This window comes from Arvicola amphibius, chromosome 5 (genome assembly GCF_903992535.2).
Source record: "Arvicola amphibius chromosome 5, mArvAmp1.2, whole genome shotgun sequence".
NCBI classification, from domain to species: Eukaryota; Metazoa; Chordata; class Mammalia; order Rodentia; family Cricetidae; genus Arvicola; species Arvicola amphibius.
In genome coordinates this window covers 49,852,070-49,866,767 of record NC_052051.1, presented here as the reverse complement: position 1 = coordinate 49,866,767, position 14,698 = coordinate 49,852,070, and the positions used below count along the sequence as shown (strand labels likewise).

The window sequence follows — 14,698 nt, the reverse complement described above, 5'->3', positions numbered from 1 at the left end:
ATAGGATGAATGTATCTAATGTTGATGCTAAATATTTCTTGGAAAGTTAAAATTTGGTGAGTTGTTTCCAAAACTTAAAATCTGTTTTTAGGTAATGTCTTAGAAATGAACATGGTTCTCTATAAACTGCTTTTTAAGTATTGTCTGAAAACATGGAATAACTGAAAGTCTCTTAAAAAGCAAGTTGACAGCTCTAGGCCTTTGTGACAGGCAAGGAACTGTGGTTCTATATGTGTGTGTGCACTGAGGAACAGGTTTCTGGAAATACACAACACTTCCTAGCTCACATTTTCTGTCCCATCTCCATTGCTCAATCCCAAATGGGGTGTGTGGCAGATGTGAAAGTAAATGGTGCTACAACGGGAAGGGGTTTTCCTGCCCTTTCATGAAGACTCCCCACTCAGTGATTGAGATTACTTTGATTCTGAAATAAAGGCATCTGGGAACAAATTAAAATTTAGAGATTTTGTGGACTTTCTATTTTGGTTTGAGGTAGCTCCATTCTGTAGCCAAGGCTAGCCTCAAATTTGCCTTGTAACTCATGTTCTGAGGCTTGACATCTGACAGCTAATGGCAAATCTTAGTTTTGTCCTGTGTTTTAGCTCAAATGGTGTTTCTTTCAAGATGCTAGAGAACCTGGTGTGCCACTGCAGGCCTCGACTCCCAGCACTGCAGTGGGAAGGCAGGAGGATGTGGAGTTCCATTACAACGTGAGATCTTAGTGTGTGTGTGAGCGACAAGAATGTCAGACTTTTACAGTCAAAAATCTCATGGAATGAACAATGCCAAATTTTGCTTTATACTGTCAACACTCATTTTGAAGAATAATCGAAATCCTTTCAGGTTTACTAAAGAAATGATGTGCATAGTTGTGAGGTCTTTCTCTTCAGTCACTCTACTGTGCACTTGCCAGTGTTTACTGAGGAACTGCAGTCTTATAGTTACGAACTTTGGTCTGTGAATACCAAGAGCAGGTGTTTTTAGCCAGAGACACACATTTTACATAAAGTAACCAACAGCATACCCTGTCACCAGCAGCTCATGGAAAGGGGCTTCACTTCAACTACCACACTGCGAAACCAGGCTCTCAGCTCAGCCAGAGGGATTCATGCACTTAGAACAGCTATTCTCATATCATGGAAAAGTTATGTTGCATTAAGATGTGAGAATAAACAATTTTATGCTAATTTAAGAGCAAGTGAGAAACAGAAATCAGCTCTTGTATTGAAAACCTCAGACCACTGTAGATACCCCAGACCGCTGTAGACACCTCAGACTGGGGCAGATACCTTAAATAGATGCCTTTGACTGGTGTGGAGTATTCAACCATGTTTAGGAATTTAACAACACGAGATGAATGTAAAACAGTGAGATTTCAACCCTATGAAAACTGACACATGGAAAAATCCCTAAGAAAAGAAAATCTCAATTTGAGTTAGACCATTACCCATGTTGTGGGACTGATACACAGATGTAGCTGCATGGAGCTACAGTTTACGATCCAACTGTCATTGTCATTACAGAGTTGGCCCAGATCCCCACAGGATAACAAAATCCTGCCTTCTAGAGACTAAGGCACACTGCTGTGAGCAGTGAAGGCTGCAGAGCTGGGCACTTCAGAAGCTGGATAGCACACGTTACCGAGGTCCTCTGAGTTCTGGTTGTCACATGCACACACCTGATACAGGCACAGAAACTTGTCATTTTTATTTGGGTAACAAAGGGTCTCCAAATTGTACTGGAAAAATAAATCCTAATTATTATCACTCCTGTAAAAAACGAGCACACTTTTCACAAATGATTTATGTAGAAGAGAAGAAAATACACATACTTTTAGAATATCTTTAACTTTTTATTCCCTACCATTGACATTTTGTCTTTTGTCTTCTTTCAAGGTTTTCTACAATTTCCACCTTATATCTGTATTTAATACTGCTTTATTCTGCTAGACATGAACTGACTGCTTTCCTAAATCTAAGGATTATATAGTTTTAGTATAAATATATATCACATATTTTCGTAAAATTTTGACAAAACCAAATAAGCATGCCTTGTTTTAAGTCCATGCTCTTTCTAACTGTTTATAAAATCTGATTTAATGATCAAAATTCTTGGTTGCCACTCTTCAGTCACACAGCCTTCCTTTGCACTGCCACTCACTGTTTACATAATAATGAGCAATAGGAAAACCAAGGACATTGTGTTAATCTTAGTTCCTTCTTTTGACACTATATAATGTGAGCTTAAAAAAAAAAAAAAAAGAAAAGGAACAAGTACATCCCAAACTGAATACATTCAAATGAGCCGAGTTCTGTCACCATGAAGGCCACAGTTCACTGTTAACTATACTGCCACTGCACACAATACTTAAAAATTATTTTGGGATTGCTTTCAAAGCCATCTGCATACTTTCTGTATTATCTAAATTTAGGTTTTTTTTTTTTTTTTTGAAACTGGTATTTGGTGCCAAATAAGGGTGAAGACAGACAAGTTTGTTAATACTCTTTTGAACAAGGTACAAACACAAAGTTAATAGCGCATTAAATTAACTTTGCAATTCTCAAAGAGCAAACAATGGTTGGTGGCTGACATTAGAAAATAACTTTCTAGCATGGTCACTATGCAGGTAACATTCACTTCGCTGTCTATGTTCTGGCATATTTGTTTAAAGTGACATTCTGAGAGTTACTATGTACTCTTTTTAAAAGAAATACCATTCTTAAAAAAAGAAATCTTAATCCTTTAAAGTATCACCGTCAAAATAAGTGCTATGCAAGGGCTCTGTTAGAAAGTAGTTCTTACTTTATCCTTAAACACTATTTCTAAAAACTTGAAAACAAATAACTTATTTGCTCTCAGGCTTTTAAATCTTAACTGAAGATAAAATAATCTGAAATTTCTAAGGTACTAAACAAAAGAGCAACCCCAAATGTAATAAAAACACATCAAGAACCAAGCTCCAATTTCTGAGCTGCACTGTTTATTTTGCTGCTTGAGCCCTAGGTGACAGTGTGCCACTGTGAGGACGGTCATCTAACCTTTACTAGCTGCAAGGACAGAAATAGATGGACACGTTTTTGGAGAATTGACATTTTGCAAAATGCAGCAAACGTTTTCATTTATACATGAGAAAAGGAAGTGTTCAAAAGGGTATGAATTTCAAGTTATTGCAGGTTATTTGTGAGAGAATTTCTGCAGGAACAACATGTTTAAATTTAACCAACAGTAGCGTGTCAGTGTGTTTAAAATCATGACAAAAATCTTCGTTCTGGTCATGTTGCCCATGACAGATTACTACGGTGTTGTATGTTTAGGGCAAGATGTCAACACAGCATAAATCCCATGGTGTTTTGGTTTTCTTCTGGAGATTAAAGCTGTTTTTCTTGGGATAAATGCAGCAGCAAAACACAAACCAGTTGATCAAAAAAGCACTTCTGCCATAACTCCAACCACTTTCAGGACACACCAACCCACAGGAGTTCCGCCTTTCCAGTCCTTAAGGATCACATCTCTGCACTGATGCCTTAAGCACGCCTGCAAAGCTTGCTCTCCGTTAAGCCAGTTTACTGACCACAGCCTGGTTCAGAGAATTTAGTTGGTTGGTCCATTTATCTAGTGCAGTGTATCGGGCACCACCCCTCTTCTGATGATCCAGTTCAAGGAGCTGGTTGACTTGATCAATTCGGCCATGAATAGTGCTGGAACCAAATAAGAAAACAAAGTCTCCACTCATTTCTGCTAAGCACATTCCACAGAACACACCACCAACACATACAACATACAAACTTTTTGCCTACTTGTAATGAGTGAATTTAGTATTATTGTTAGTTACACTACAGTGCCTTATTCATGTCTTAAAAAGACACTAGATGTCAGCTTTATCATTTTTTCACTAGACCGATCTACATCATGAAAGGTAATGATACCGGCCATGCTTTCAAAGCATACTACTTTTAATAACATCCAAACTGTTCTGTAACAGAGTGCTTACACCTATAGGCTGGACATGGTGGGTAACTTTAAACCCAGCACCTGAGAGGCAGAATTGGGCAACTTGGTCTATATAATAAATCAGAGAGGAGAGAGGCGAGAGAGGGGAGAGAGAGAGAGCAAGAGGGAGAGAGAGAGAGAGAGGGAGCGAGAGAGAGAGCGAGAGAATACAGAAAATAATTACTATTTCTTTTTCTAAGTTAAAAAGAGGTGTGTGCATGCCACATTGCACATGTGAAGGTAAGAGTACAACTTTTGGTGCACCATGGGCTCTGTTTCAGGTTGTCAGGGTTCTGCTGTGAGTGCTTTAACTTGCTGAGTCATATCACTGGTTCAGTCAATAGTTTCTTAGATGCTCAGTGGCTCATACCATCTGAAATTCCAGCTCCAGGGGATCTAACACTCTCTTATAGTTTCCAAAAGTACCTGTACTCATTCATATGCACATATCAGACACACACTAAAAACCAAAACAACAATAAAAACCCAGCAAAGTACTTACTTATCCAGTATGCACTGCACCAGCAGGCTTTCCACATCAGCGACGTCTATGTTTAACTCCTAAGACAAAAGATTTCATTATATAATTCACCAGTTAACATTTAAAAAAGACTTCCTGACTTTACATAATCATTTGCCTTTAATCTTCACCACTGAAAGGAAACATTAATAAAGGGAGTTTCATCTTTTCCCCTTCTTTACCAGGACAGTGATTTAAGCTAGGGCCCCATATACACTCAGGCAAGTGCCCTCTTACTGAGTTACCATCCCATCTGTGAAGAGATCTTTTTTTTTTTTTTTTTGAATGTTCCTGGTCATTGAACCTAGTAGGGTTTTGCATATGCACCATACCAAAGAGATTATTTCCAACCCTTTTTCCCCCACATTTAAAATAGTGTTTCAATAAATTAGCCAGGTTTTGAGTTTACAATCTTCCCACCTTAATCTCCTAAACAACTGGGATTAGATTTATGATTCCAGACTTAGCTTGAGATTTTTAAATAAAACGATCACCACATCAGAATATTTTCTAGAATATGAGCATGATAAAAGTTAATTCTGTCATCCTTTTCCCTCTGGTGCTGGAGACTGAAGCACTATGAACCTGTTCATGGTAGGCAAGTGCTCTGTACTGAGCTATGCCCTCAGCCCTCTTCTAACATTTGGGGCTCACGCCACTCTACATCTGCAGTGGTTGGACTGGAACTTTGTTAATGCTCCACTCTCTTCTGTCTGAGAAAAAGGGAATCTTAGAAGATGGAGAGATACGCAATTCCTCCCATACGTTAAAAATCTTTTCTGTTAATGCAATTTCCATTAAATAACATTGAAAAACTCACACTAAATTTAAAGTCTTGGGTGGGCATGGTGGCACTTGGAAGGCAGAAACAAGAGGATCAGGAGTTAAGAACATCCTCAGCTATACAGTGTTACATGAGTTTACACACACCCCTTCCCCCCACACATACACTGTAAGAAGTTAGATTAGGGAACATGAAATCCATGTTTCAAAACAGTTCCAAATTGAACCCTAAAATCATATTCTACTTAAAAAACAAGTAGAATATGCTACAAGTCCAAGTTAGTCACTTAAAAAAAAGCTAGGTATACTGCAAGTGTAGGCAGAAATCAAACACTAAAATCCACAAATACCTTAGAAATAAAAGGAATATGTATTCTTGTGTAAGGCTTAATTAACTTTATGAGCACTTGTGTTCTGATGTTTCGTAAAAGCTCTGAAAGACAAAGAAAAAAATAACACTGTGAATGTCTTTATGAATCATTTAAGTACAAGCCATGTTAATTAACTATACGATTTTGATGGAGGAGAGTTATCTGTCTATGTTTCTTTCATTGGTTAATTAATAAAGAAAACTGCCTTGGCTCTTTAAGAGACAGAAAATTAGGTAGGTGGAGTAGACAGAACAGAATTGTGGGAACAAGGAAGTAGAGTTGGGGAGACGCTTCAGGCAGTCTCCATAGGGAGTCTCCGTGCTTCTCCTCTCCGAGATGGACACAGGTTAAGATCTCTCCTGGTAAGCCACACCTCGTGGTGCTACACAGATTACTAAATATGGGTTAAAGGAAGATGTGAGAATTAGCCAATAAGAGGCTGAATATAATGGGCCAGACAGTGTTTAAAAGAATACAGTTTCCGTATAATTATTTCGGGTGTAAAGCTAGCCGGTGGCCGGGTGGCGGGACACAGTCCCGCCGCTTCACACTACAGATATATTCTGCAGTCTTTGAAAGATATGAAGAATGTCTATCTAACTGAAATATATCTCTACATATCTAGAAAATCTAATAACATGACTACAAGCTTAACTATTATCAATGATTATCCATTAACAACCTATATTTCCTAATTATACATTACAGTTTTTAAAATGAACTACAATCACAATAGCTTAATCAAGATCAGAAATACATATACATATAACAAAATTGACCTTAAAATCTATACCAATGCAAATTCATATCTATATCATCTCCCCCTTTAAATGTAAAAGAACATTTATAAGCAATATTTGGGAAAATGGGCGCAGTTTTTTCTCTCCAAACTGCTTCCTGCTGAATGGGGGCGCTGTTATTTAGGTCTTTTATGGTGTAACCTGTGTGCTAGGTTCCTCTCAGTTGGCAGTTGAGTGAAGTAATTTTTTGAAGATGTTCATAGCAACCTTTCAGGAGGGCGTGGTCTATCATACCATATTGGGATAGAAGCAATCCACAGAGTCTCGTCCTCTGTGAAAACAAAAGAAGAAACTCTTTTCCAAAGCATAATTTCTTAGATCCAAATCCTGAAGTCATACCATTAAAATGTCCATTCTGGTCTAGACTGGCAGCCCATATAATGAAATGTCTCTCTGTATTTAGCTCCTTTACAGTCAAAAATTTCAAAGAAAACACAATAAAATACATAATCCAGACTCTCTGTGAATTTTCCATTTTTACGTGGCTTATATTTACTCTATCACTTACTTTATTCTGTCTCTTTAAAGGCTTTACCTTTTTTTTTTTAAAGGCATTAACTTTATTTTCTATATTTTTTCTTCTCTTTCGCTCTCAAGCCTACGCACATTTATCCAACATTGTGACCCATTTAAAGGCCTTCTATGTCTGAATCTTTCCTATTGTGAATCTGTAATTTTTTACTATCCAGGAGCACTCTTAAAAGGTTAAGCACTTCTTAAAAACTTAAGTTGCGCCATGTAGAGGTAATATGGTACTGCCTGTTTTCAGCCAAGTCTAAACCTTAACTGCGCTGTTATTATGGTAATTACGATAGACCTGCCTGAGGTCAGAACAGTTTAGCATGGCGGAGCAGAGCCAGAGCTGCTACTGCCTCAGTCATGGTGGCAGAGCACCAGGAAGCCGCGTTTTAAAATGACTCAGCTTTTTTTTTTTTTTTTTTCTGCCGCTATTGCGGAAACAGATCTCTCTACAGCATGTCCAGGCAAACAGCAAAAAGCTGTGTTAAACTCTCTCTCTCCTTTATTTAAAGCCCTCTCAGGTTTTTAAGTGGATTTAGTCACCACGTTGGAGCGCCAATCTGTAGTGTGAAGCGGCAGGACTGTGTCCCGCCACCCGGCCACCGGCTAGCTTTACACCCGAAATAATTATACGGAAACTGTATTCTTTTAAACACTGCCTGGCCCATTATATTCAGCCTCTTATTGGCTAATTCTCACATCTTCCTTTAACCCATATTTAGTAATCTGTGTAGCACCACGAGGTGTGGCTTACCAGGAGAGATCTTAACCTGTGTCCATCTCGGAGAGGAGAAGCACGGAGACTCCCTATGGAGACTGCCTGAAGCGTCTCCCCAACTCTACTTCCTTGTTCCCACAATTCTGTTCTGTCTACTCCACCTACCTAATTTTCTGTCTCTTAAAGGGCCAAGGCAGTTTTCTTTATTAATTAACCAATGAAAGAAACACAGACAGATAACTCTCCTCCATCACGATTTACCTTCCCAAACCATTTTGCTTTGTAAAGACACAAGTTGTTCCTATTTTAAAAATCCTGGTGTGGCAAAAGCAGCCTGGATGCTTCTCTCAGTTTCTGGTTCTGATTATATTTATGTTGCAATTCTTCTAAAATATCCACAGTTCATCATTCACTCAGCACTCACCATACCCTGAGAAGTTCTGACGCATCCTGGCTGAATCACCCAGCCTAGGGTTACCACAATCTAGTGCACTACACCTTACACTTCCATTGACTCCCATACACAATCTGCACTATGAAGCCATAGCTGTCCTGGAACTCACTGAAATGCACCTGCCTCTGCCTTCCTAGTGCTGGATTAAAGGGATGTACCACTATGCCTGCTCCATACACAATTCCTCACACACAACTGTCTTTTCAAAAGAAATTTATGACTAGAAAGGAGTTCACAGATAATGCTTTTATATTTTTCTGTATTTTCAAAGTTCAGTACCATCCCAGACTCACAAAAGAAATACAAATGTGAGGGGGAGGGAAATGGGAGGAGGTGAAAATTTGTAATAATAATAATAATAATAATAAAAAGAAAAAACCCACTAAAACAAACAAAAAACAAAAAATAAAAATCTATTGAATGAAAAAAATGCAAAGTAGAGAACAAGAGATTACTTCTGATGGCTTTTTCAAAAGTTTCTGATGCATTTGACATTTAAATATTTAGTAGATTGCTCCTAATATTCATTTAAGCACCCTCAATAGTTCTTAAGTTTGTTTTTCGACATAGCTCTGGCTGTCTTCGAACTCATTCTGTAGACCAGGTTGGCCTTAAAGTCAGAAATCTACTTGCCTCTGCCTCTTGATGCTGGGATGTGTGCATCACCACTGCCTGGCCCTCAATAGTTTTTAACAGAGCACTGGAGCTGTCAGAGGCTCCGACACAGAAACACAGAGAAAATTTCTGTCTGTGGCAATTTAGCAGAACTTATTAAGTCTCATTTCCCCACTCTAAGAATACTTCCCACGGTTACCTTCTGCTCTAGAGGAAAATCATCTCAGTATCATCTATGGGTAGCAGTGTATTTTCACAGGCTTTTGACAAACCTTAAAAACTAGGTATAAATCTAAGCATCAATAATCAAATCACAGCAATATTTACATTAGAATAAAAAGGTAAAGGAAAATGAAAGCTATGTGCAGACCTGGTATTCATATGAAGTTTGCTAGTGATATATAGTTTCATATTATCATGGTAGCACTTAGAAATACTTCTGTCCTTTGATAGGGCAATTTAATTGCATGTAACCCCATTAAGAAGCATGTACCTGACAACATCAAATTCAAGCAGCCAACTACATACCTTCAATGTGTTCTCTTATGAATGGATCATCCATGATGTTGCTGTGATTTGTTTTCAGAATCTTTTCAAATTCAGTGATGTCATTATTCTGATAGGCACTAACAAAGAAAAAGTATAAATGTTGCCACATATGAAGTAATATGTCACATCATAATCCAGAATCTGCTCAATGCTTATGTGCAAGAACCCAAGTTTATTAATGTTTCTGTCACAGAAGTCAGAATTAAAAATACACATACATAGCCTCCCAAAAAACATTTCCAACACCACACAAACAAGTTTCCCCCAAAACCTTAAGGCTTATTTGTTTTCTAAAGGAAAGAGTAAATGAATCTTTCTGTTTGGGGGAGGGGATGTTATACAGATACATTAGCAATTTAAGATAATCTCAAATCTTTGTTTTGTTCAAAGTTGATAATAAAATGTTTATTATATTAGTTGGTGTTTTCAATTAAATTGTGCATTTCTGATCCTTAATTGTTCTTAATGAAAGAAACTAGGTTTCATGCACATTATTGAACAAAGGAACTTGGCCTTGCCTTTCAAATAAGAGAGCACATCCTTTCTGAAGAAGATATGGAAAATACAGCTTCCTAATTTTTATCTTCTAGAAAGCTACCAGCAACTGCAAACACTTTTCAAAAGGCTTGACTCTCACACCTTCCTAGCCTTAAAATCCCACCAACCTATCTAGCAGAAACACACGTGACAGGAATGCCAAATGAGCACACACAGAGGACACAGAGACGGAACCCCCTGTTGCAGAAGGCCACAGGCTGATTTATGTCTATATCTCTCCTTAGGGATCTGACACCTACTCTTCAAACAATTGTGTAAGGCACTATGGGATTGCTTAAGGTGCTGAGAAGGAAGAAGCCAACCTTCTGGATATGGCACCACTGTGTGCTTTCTATGTAAGACATATCATCAACCATTCTGCACGCCCTCTGCTGTGCTTCCATCTGTTGGGTCGCAATGTAACTTCATGTTAGGGGCAGGTGATTCAAGTACTTCAACAGCAAATATTTTCCTCTAGTCTGCTGGCAACTGACTAGGAAGATAAAATTAGGAAGTATTACTTTCTTACCTACCCCAATACACTGTAATGTACAACAGGAGGCATTTTCAAGTAGTGAAAACATTGCACATATATTTTACCTTACATACACCTATATTTTAACTAAGAGATTTTCCCATTAGGTAATTTTATTTTTATTTACTTGTTTGGTTAAAAGTGAATCATTACAGTAACTTTTTGAGTTTCACTGTAGATGATACACTGGGATAATGAGACATAATAAACACAGCACAATTATTACTCTCTTAAGTTGTAATAAAGCAATTCTTTAATGCATTTTATTGTACTTAGCCAATTAATGTAACATTAATTTCTAATAAAAACTTTCATTATTTCCTTCATTTTAATTGATGTTTACCAAGCCAATGCCATAAACAAAATATTTTAAAAGTATTCTTGTCAGGTGGTGGTGGTGGCACACACCTTTAATCCCAGCACTTAGGAACAGAGACAGGCAGACCTCTGTGTGTACAAGGCTAGCCTGGTCTACAGAGCAAGTTCCAGGACAGCCAGGGTTATCACAGAGAAATCCTGCCTTGAACCACCCCCCCCAAAAAAATTCAAAAAAAGAAAAAAATTATTGTTAAAACATATTTAAAAATATTTCTAATGTTACATTTGTAGTCAAATAAGCTCATGATAATGTAACAAATGTATAAAATTAAACCACTTGAAATAAGATTGGAGAAGTGCTCTTTCACAATTAAAACAAACCTGACTTGGGTTGTGGTGGCGCACGTCTCTAATCCCAGCACTCAGGAGGCAGAGGCAGGCTGATCTCTGTAAGTTCCAGGACAGGATCCAAAGCTACACAGATAAACCCTGTCTTGAAAAACCAACTGATGGAGGAGGGTCATCTGTCTATGTGTTACTTTCATTGGTTAATAAAGAAACTGTCTTGGCCCTTTAATAAGACAGAAAATTAGGTAGGTGGAGTAGACAGAGTAGAATTGTGGGAGAAAGAAAGCAGAGTCAGGCAGACGCCATAGCTCTCCTCTCCGAGATGGACACAGGTTAAAAATCTTCCCGGTAAGCCATCACCTTATGGTGCTACACAGATTACTAAATATGGGTTAAAGCAAGATGTGAGAATTAGCCAATAAGAGGCTGGAACTAATGGGCCAGGCAGTGTTTAAATGAATACAGTTTCCGTGTAATTATTTCGGGTAAAGCTAGCCGGGTGGAGGGAAGTGGCCTGCTGCTCCTATCACTACAACCAACAAAACAAAATAAACAATAACAAAAAAAATCCAAACCTGATTCAACAAACATGTAAATAAATTTAAAATGCAAGCAATGGAAGAATATATTAATGTAAAATGTAAGGTATTTATAGCAAAACTTCTCCCAAAGACTTGAGTTTTACTTATGATTACAATTAATGTTTCTTTTTCTGTTTTTGAGGCAAGGTCTCACTATGTGGCCCCAACTGGCTTAGAATTCACTATGCAGACCAGTCTGGCCTCAAACTCACAGAGATCCTCCCACCTCTGCCCCACAAGCGCCGGGATTAAAGGTATTGAGAAAGCATGCTTTTTATACCTCTTATTACTTATTTGATTTATCTTGGACCAATTCACAATTTTAGACTTAAGGTAGGCAGAGGTATTAATATTAAGAAACAAAGTTTTGAGACATTTACAATTAGTTAAAACTGTTATATATGTCACATACACAAACAAATGGTTAATAAAAAAACAAATAAAGAAAAAAGAAAACCAAGCTGGGCCTGGTGGTACAGGTTTCCAAGAGGCCAAGGCAGTAGGATTACAAGTTCAAGGCAAACCTTGGCAGCTGGGTTTACTCTCCCATACTGGAAACAAGGAAAAAACAAACACAAACAACAAACCAAATGAGACTTTATACATAGTTTGTGACTACCAGAAATAGCACAATGGCTTCAAAAGATAAAATGACATGAACCTTTGTGTCTTTTACACAAGCATGCGAAAACAACAGAAGTTGACCACCAACTATTCTCTGCCCCCTACCCTCTGTGAGCTGCTTTAAAGAAGTTTGCTTTGGGAAACATAAATCTTACCTTACTAAATTTGTCATTGCTAGAATTTCTGGATCATTTTTATACGGTTTGGCCTAACAAAGAAAAACAAAACAAAAACAAATTATGTATGTGTACTGAAAGAGTATTAATCAACTAAGAAGAGAACTGAAGAAATTAGGCATACCTCCTGCGAGTCAAATGGATTTATTCCTGATTTCATTAGCATATTCGCTAAGACCAAATATTTTAAACAAGTGGTTCGTCTGGGGCTTCCTGATTCATCATAATTCTTGAAAGCTTCAAAAAAATCAGTGTGCGCCTTTTCAAATTCACCTTCTCTCAAGTGCATTTTACCACCGCATTCTATAAAGAATAAAACAAGAGAAAAAGGAACATTTTCAGCTCTGCAGTAATGAGATTAATTTATGGAAATCAAATGAAGGCAACTGCATTGGCTTTTGTATGTTGTGCAAGGTAGCCACCAAGCAGTGCTGGGTTTAACTGTATGTCCTGCATGGCTGTAGCCCAGGATTCGTTTAACTGTACATCCTGCATGGCAGCCCCGGGCTATACCCAGGCTTTACACATTCATCCCATAAAGGAGTTCACTGAAGACCAGCTGTCACTGCAAATCTTTACTGCTTCTACTGAATAGGAAGTAATCTTTTATGTCATTACAAATCACAAGTGTTACACTGGTAATGTGACTTTTTAAAATAGTACCTTTACTACTGTGACCTTCTTGAAACAAGGGACCCATACTAACCTCTAACAGATTACACTATGACTTTCATACTTTACCATTTATGGTCAGGAAAACAAACAAACTAAGAACCACTTGGTCCCATGCAGTGCCTCCCAGTACCGTCCCTTCTACTTCTCTCCCACCCAAACCTGCCTCTGATGACACCCATGATCAGCGGGTGCGGGATAGCAGACTTGATGTGAAGTGATTGCTCATAGAGTGCTTTAAGCTTTTTGTTGTTCTTCTGTGCCGTGTACATTTGAATCTCCAAAGCATAGATTTCTAATAACTGGGTACCTTTCTTCAGGTCATCTTCTCCATCATCAGTCTAGGAAAAATATTTTAGACAAAAGAGAATGCAAGGACAACTGAGTAAATTTTATTGGCAATAACCCGGGAACCTTATATCCTCTCTGTGTAGAAATTCATTACAGATTTTACTGCATCATGACTAATTGTATAGTGACCAAAGGAGCCTTCATATGTTTTTACTATGTTCCTACTGGATAGGGAAAAGGGCACCAGAAGTTTTTATGAGTATAAAATATTCGTTAAAGAAAGAGACATTCACCCATTCACTTAAGGAAACCTGTATGTGCACCTTAAGTGCATGACTGTGAGCAGGCACAGCAGAACATCAGGTGTCACCACTCTGCCTTGTCTCTTGGACAGGGTCTCTCACTGAACCTGAAGGTCAGTGTTTGGTCACTGTTTATTCAGTTAGGCTGGTGGACACCAAGTCCCAGCGATCATTCATCTTTTGTCCCTGTTCCCAGCATTGGGGTTACAGGCATTCATGGCCACACTGACCTTAGTGAGTGCTGTGATCTAAAATTGTGTCTCCATGTCTACTTAACAAAAGCGTTCTCACGAACTGAACCATCTCCCCAGACCTATATATTAAAATCTGATGTTGGAAGGCCTGTGCCGTCGTCACCCATCCTTCACATGGTTAAGGAGAGAAGCAATTCCCACACGTTATCCTGACCTCAGTGTGCATTCTGTGGCATGTGCATGCTCGTATACTCTGCACCCTTTTAAATGTAATTAAAAAAATTAATGTAGCTTTATATTTTTTATATTTTAGGAGGTATACTAACAGGCTTCCTTAAAACTTCACAACTGCTTTAAACCCATATATTCAATCAAAAGGAACCTCCCAAGTGCATATAGAAAAATAAAAACTTTCTCATCTCAACTTTTTTTCAGTATGTCAAGGAAATCACATGGGACCCTAAAAGATGTTCTCTAAATGTGGCCCCTCAATAGTATATAGCCTACAGTAATATAGCTACAAATATTACTAAACAAAAAATATACACACTACACCAAATTTATTGTTCAAGGCTTTGAACTTAAAATGCAGTTACTTATGCACTAATAAATCATAGCCAGATTACCATGCATCTGTCTCTACATAACTTCTCTCACATTAGACACACGAGAATACACACCGTGTGTGCTATAGTGGATTGCAAACATATAGATCATTCCAAAATCTGAGAGTAATGCTACAAATGACTTTCATGTCATGTATTAGAATATAAAATATCTTTGTTATTTATACTTATAAAG

At 38.0% G+C, this 14,698-nt stretch overlaps 1 protein-coding gene across 2 annotated transcripts in view; it reads right to left on the bottom strand.

The window, feature by feature from the left end:
• Window positions 1-1,682: 1,682 nt before the first annotated feature.
• Window positions 1,683-14,698, bottom strand: part of Cops2 (COP9 signalosome subunit 2) — a 30,600-nt gene continuing 17,584 nt past the window's right edge. For both annotated transcript variants that reach the window (XM_038330420.2, XM_038330421.2), the window contains exons 7-13: window positions 13,277-13,451; window positions 12,563-12,741; window positions 12,418-12,470; window positions 9,299-9,396; window positions 5,644-5,726; window positions 4,493-4,551; window positions 1,683-3,698 (exon numbers count right to left, since the gene is read on the bottom strand). In XM_038330420.2, the coding sequence (XP_038186348.1) occupies window positions 3,554-3,698; window positions 4,493-4,551; window positions 5,644-5,726; window positions 9,299-9,396; window positions 12,418-12,470; window positions 12,563-12,741; window positions 13,277-13,451 (792 nt within the window). In that variant the 3' untranslated portion in view covers window positions 1,683-3,553. The remainder of the gene's footprint in view (window positions 3,699-4,492; window positions 4,552-5,643; window positions 5,727-9,298; window positions 9,397-12,417; window positions 12,471-12,562; window positions 12,742-13,276; window positions 13,452-14,698) is intronic.